Consider the following 2801-nt stretch of genomic DNA (forward strand, 5'->3'; position numbering starts at 1 on the left):
AACTCTAACCTAAACTACTAACCGGGGCAGAGGCGCGGGATTCTCCTCCCCGTCACCGACCACCAGAGCCGCATGCAGAGGGGAGGCGGGCCCACAGACTCTCCGGTGAAGTCTGGAGGGGAAATTTTGCCCTAGCCGTGTTAGCGTCTTTAGAGTTTTTTCCCCTACGTTTTTTCTTGAGCTACTCTTTTATGGTGCGCCTGAATTTCTCTTTTCTCGTTTTTCGTACTAAATTAATGAATTGACTTTCAGTGGTGCAACGTGCATGCTCAGGCACATTAATGCCACCGGCCGATCGTTTGTCAAAAAATAAAATAAAAGAAGAATGCCACGGGCCGATCTGCAAAATGAAAACAAAAGTAGATAATTCGTCCATCGTCCGTATGATCCGTTCCTGCATGCTTGCATATCCAACCCGCAAGAAACTCATCGTTATCCATCAGGATCGATCGATCAGTTAGCTCTAACAACTAGCGATTATCTATCTAACCCGCAGCTATAAATATGCACCATCCGCATCCACTTCCTCCATCCCATTCACATCGATCTTTCTCCTCGCCCACGTAGTACAATCTCATCTTGACAACCATGGTGCAGCGCACTTCCAACGCCGAGGTCATGTCGATGGACCTGTCGCCCAAGAAGCCCGCCAAGGCCTACGGCAGCGACGGCGGCGCCTACTACGACTGGTCGCCGGCCGACCTGCCCATGCTCGGCGCGGCCTCCATCGGCGCCGCCAAGCTGCATCTCTTCGCCGGCGGGCTCGCGCTCCCCAGCTACTCCGACTCGGCCAAGATCGCCTACGTGCTCCAGGGCGCCGGCGCCTGCGGCCTCGTCCTCCCCGAGGCGGCCAGCGAGAAGGTGATCCCCGTCAAGGAGGGCGACACCCTGGCGCTCCCCTTCGGCGCCGTCACCTGGTGGCACAACGCCGAGGGCGCCTCCGCGGAGATGGTCGTGCTCTTCCTCGGTGACACCTCCAAGGGCCACACTCCCGGCCGCTTCACCAACTTCCAGCTCACCGGCGCCGCCGGCATTTTCACGGGCTTCTCCACCGAGTTCGTCGCGCGCGCCTGGGACCTCGACCAGGACGCCGCCGCCAAGATCGTCTCCACCCAGCCTGGCTCCGGCGTCGTCAAGATCGCCGCGGGGCACCGCATGCCGGAGCCGCGCGTCGAGGACCGCCAGGGCGTCGTGCTCAACTGCCTCGAGGCGCCGCTGGACGTGGACATCCCGGGCGGCGGCCGCGTGGTGGTGCTCAACACGGCCAACCTGCCGCCGGTGAAGGATGTTGGGCTGGGCTCTGACCTGGTTAGGATCGATGGTAAGTCCATGTGCTCGCCGGGATTCTCCTGCGACTCGGCCTACCAGGTCACCTACATAGTGCGCGGCGGCGGCCGCGTCCAGGTCGTCGGGATCGATGGCACCCGTGTGCTGGAGACCCGCGCCGAGGCGGGCTGCCTCTTCATCGTGCCCAGGTTCTTCGTCGTCTCCAAGATCGCCGACGACACCGGCATGGAGTGGTTCTCCATCATCACCACGCCAAAGTACGTACTACGTATTATTTTATTTTTATTCTCGTTCGATCTGCTGTATATTTTCTTGCTACATCAAGCATGTCAAGCACTACTGTATATCAGATCTCATAGCATTATTTTGTTCGGTATATTATATATTTCAATTTGGAGAAATTCAAGTATACGTGGCCCTAGTTTGTTGCACAATTTTGTGGCATCCTTTCCCCTTACTGAAATTAAAGTTTCCTGCAACATATTCAAATTTATTCAATAATTGTGGATTAAACAATGCCACTGTATCTTTTCTTACTGCATTTTGGTAGCAAAAATATAGGGAACATATAGCTGTGTGTATCAGATCTGATGCATTATTTTTGTTCGCTATATTCTGTTTCAGTATTGCAACAATTCAAGTATAAACTTATTTCTAGCTGCAACTACGGATGTTTCTTACAGACTGGATTCCTCCCGTATGTTTAACATTTTTGTATATACCCTTATTAGCTGCACAATATTGTGGCATGTTTTGCATTTTCCCAAAATGAAAGTTTCCGACATATTCAAGTTTATTGCACTTATATATAGTTATATCGATTGATTTGATTAACTAATGCTTGTGTTGTGTGCAACAACTGCAGCCCGATCTTTAGCCACTTGGCTGGTAGGACGTCGGTGTGGAAGGCGATATCGCCGGATGTGCTAGAGACGGCCTTCAACACCACGCCAGAGATGGAAAAGATGTTCCGCTCCAAGAGGCTTGACTCCGAGATCTTCTTTGCTCCCAACTAGACCATCCGCACATCTGTCCATCATTGGCTTGGCAACACCTTAGGTTATGTTTTCATTAGGGTCGCCCAGGGTTAGTTAAATTGAAGTTTCTCGCGTTTGATGGATTATGTAATAATAAGCCTTTGATGGATTTGTCACGCTGGTTAGTTTTTATGGAACTCTTTGAGATCAGTTAATGTTCAATCAATGCAAGTGGAATATCGATATATTCTTGCAGTGGGTAATTTGTCACTGTTGTGTGTGCGGTGCATGCACCCCTGCAGGTTAGGCTTTATCAAGCTCTTTTAGATCAGTTAATGTTCAATCAATGCAAGTGGTGTATGGATACATTCCCGCAGTTGTAATTTGTCATTGTTGTGTGGGTGCACGCTCACTCCCAGCTATCTATTAACGAATAATTTGATCAATAGTTTTTTTTTCCACAAAAAATGCAAGTTTGAACTTTCACACTTTCAAACAAACTTGAGCATAGAGAAATGGAATGGAATACGTGATGTA

At 50.3% G+C, this 2801-nt stretch overlaps 1 protein-coding gene across 1 annotated transcript; it reads left to right on the forward strand.

Annotated features, from left to right (window-relative positions):
• Positions 1–546: 546 nt before the first annotated feature.
• On the forward strand, positions 547–2509 carry LOC123081015 (11S globulin seed storage protein 2). Its single transcript, XM_044503979.1, has 2 exons — positions 547–1544; positions 2153–2509. Exons 1-2 carry the CDS (start codon positions 589–591, stop codon positions 2301–2303), a joined length of 1107 nt encoding a protein of 368 aa, XP_044359914.1. The 5' UTR covers positions 547–588; the 3' UTR covers positions 2304–2509.
• Positions 2510–2801: the final 292 nt, after the last annotated feature.

The sequence above is a fragment of the Triticum aestivum genome, chromosome 3D (assembly GCF_018294505.1).
Source record: "Triticum aestivum cultivar Chinese Spring chromosome 3D, IWGSC CS RefSeq v2.1, whole genome shotgun sequence".
In the NCBI taxonomy this organism is placed as follows: Eukaryota; Viridiplantae; Streptophyta; class Magnoliopsida; order Poales; family Poaceae; genus Triticum; species Triticum aestivum.

Coding starts and splice junctions, on each gene's coding strand:
- LOC123081015 (XM_044503979.1), top strand. CDS start 589: ATGGTGCAGCGCACTTCCAACGCCGAGGTCATGTCGATGGACCTGTCG. Junction 1,545..2,152: donor TCCATCATCACCACGCCAAA/GTACGTACTACG, acceptor CAACAACTGCAG/CCCGATCTTTAGCCACTTGG.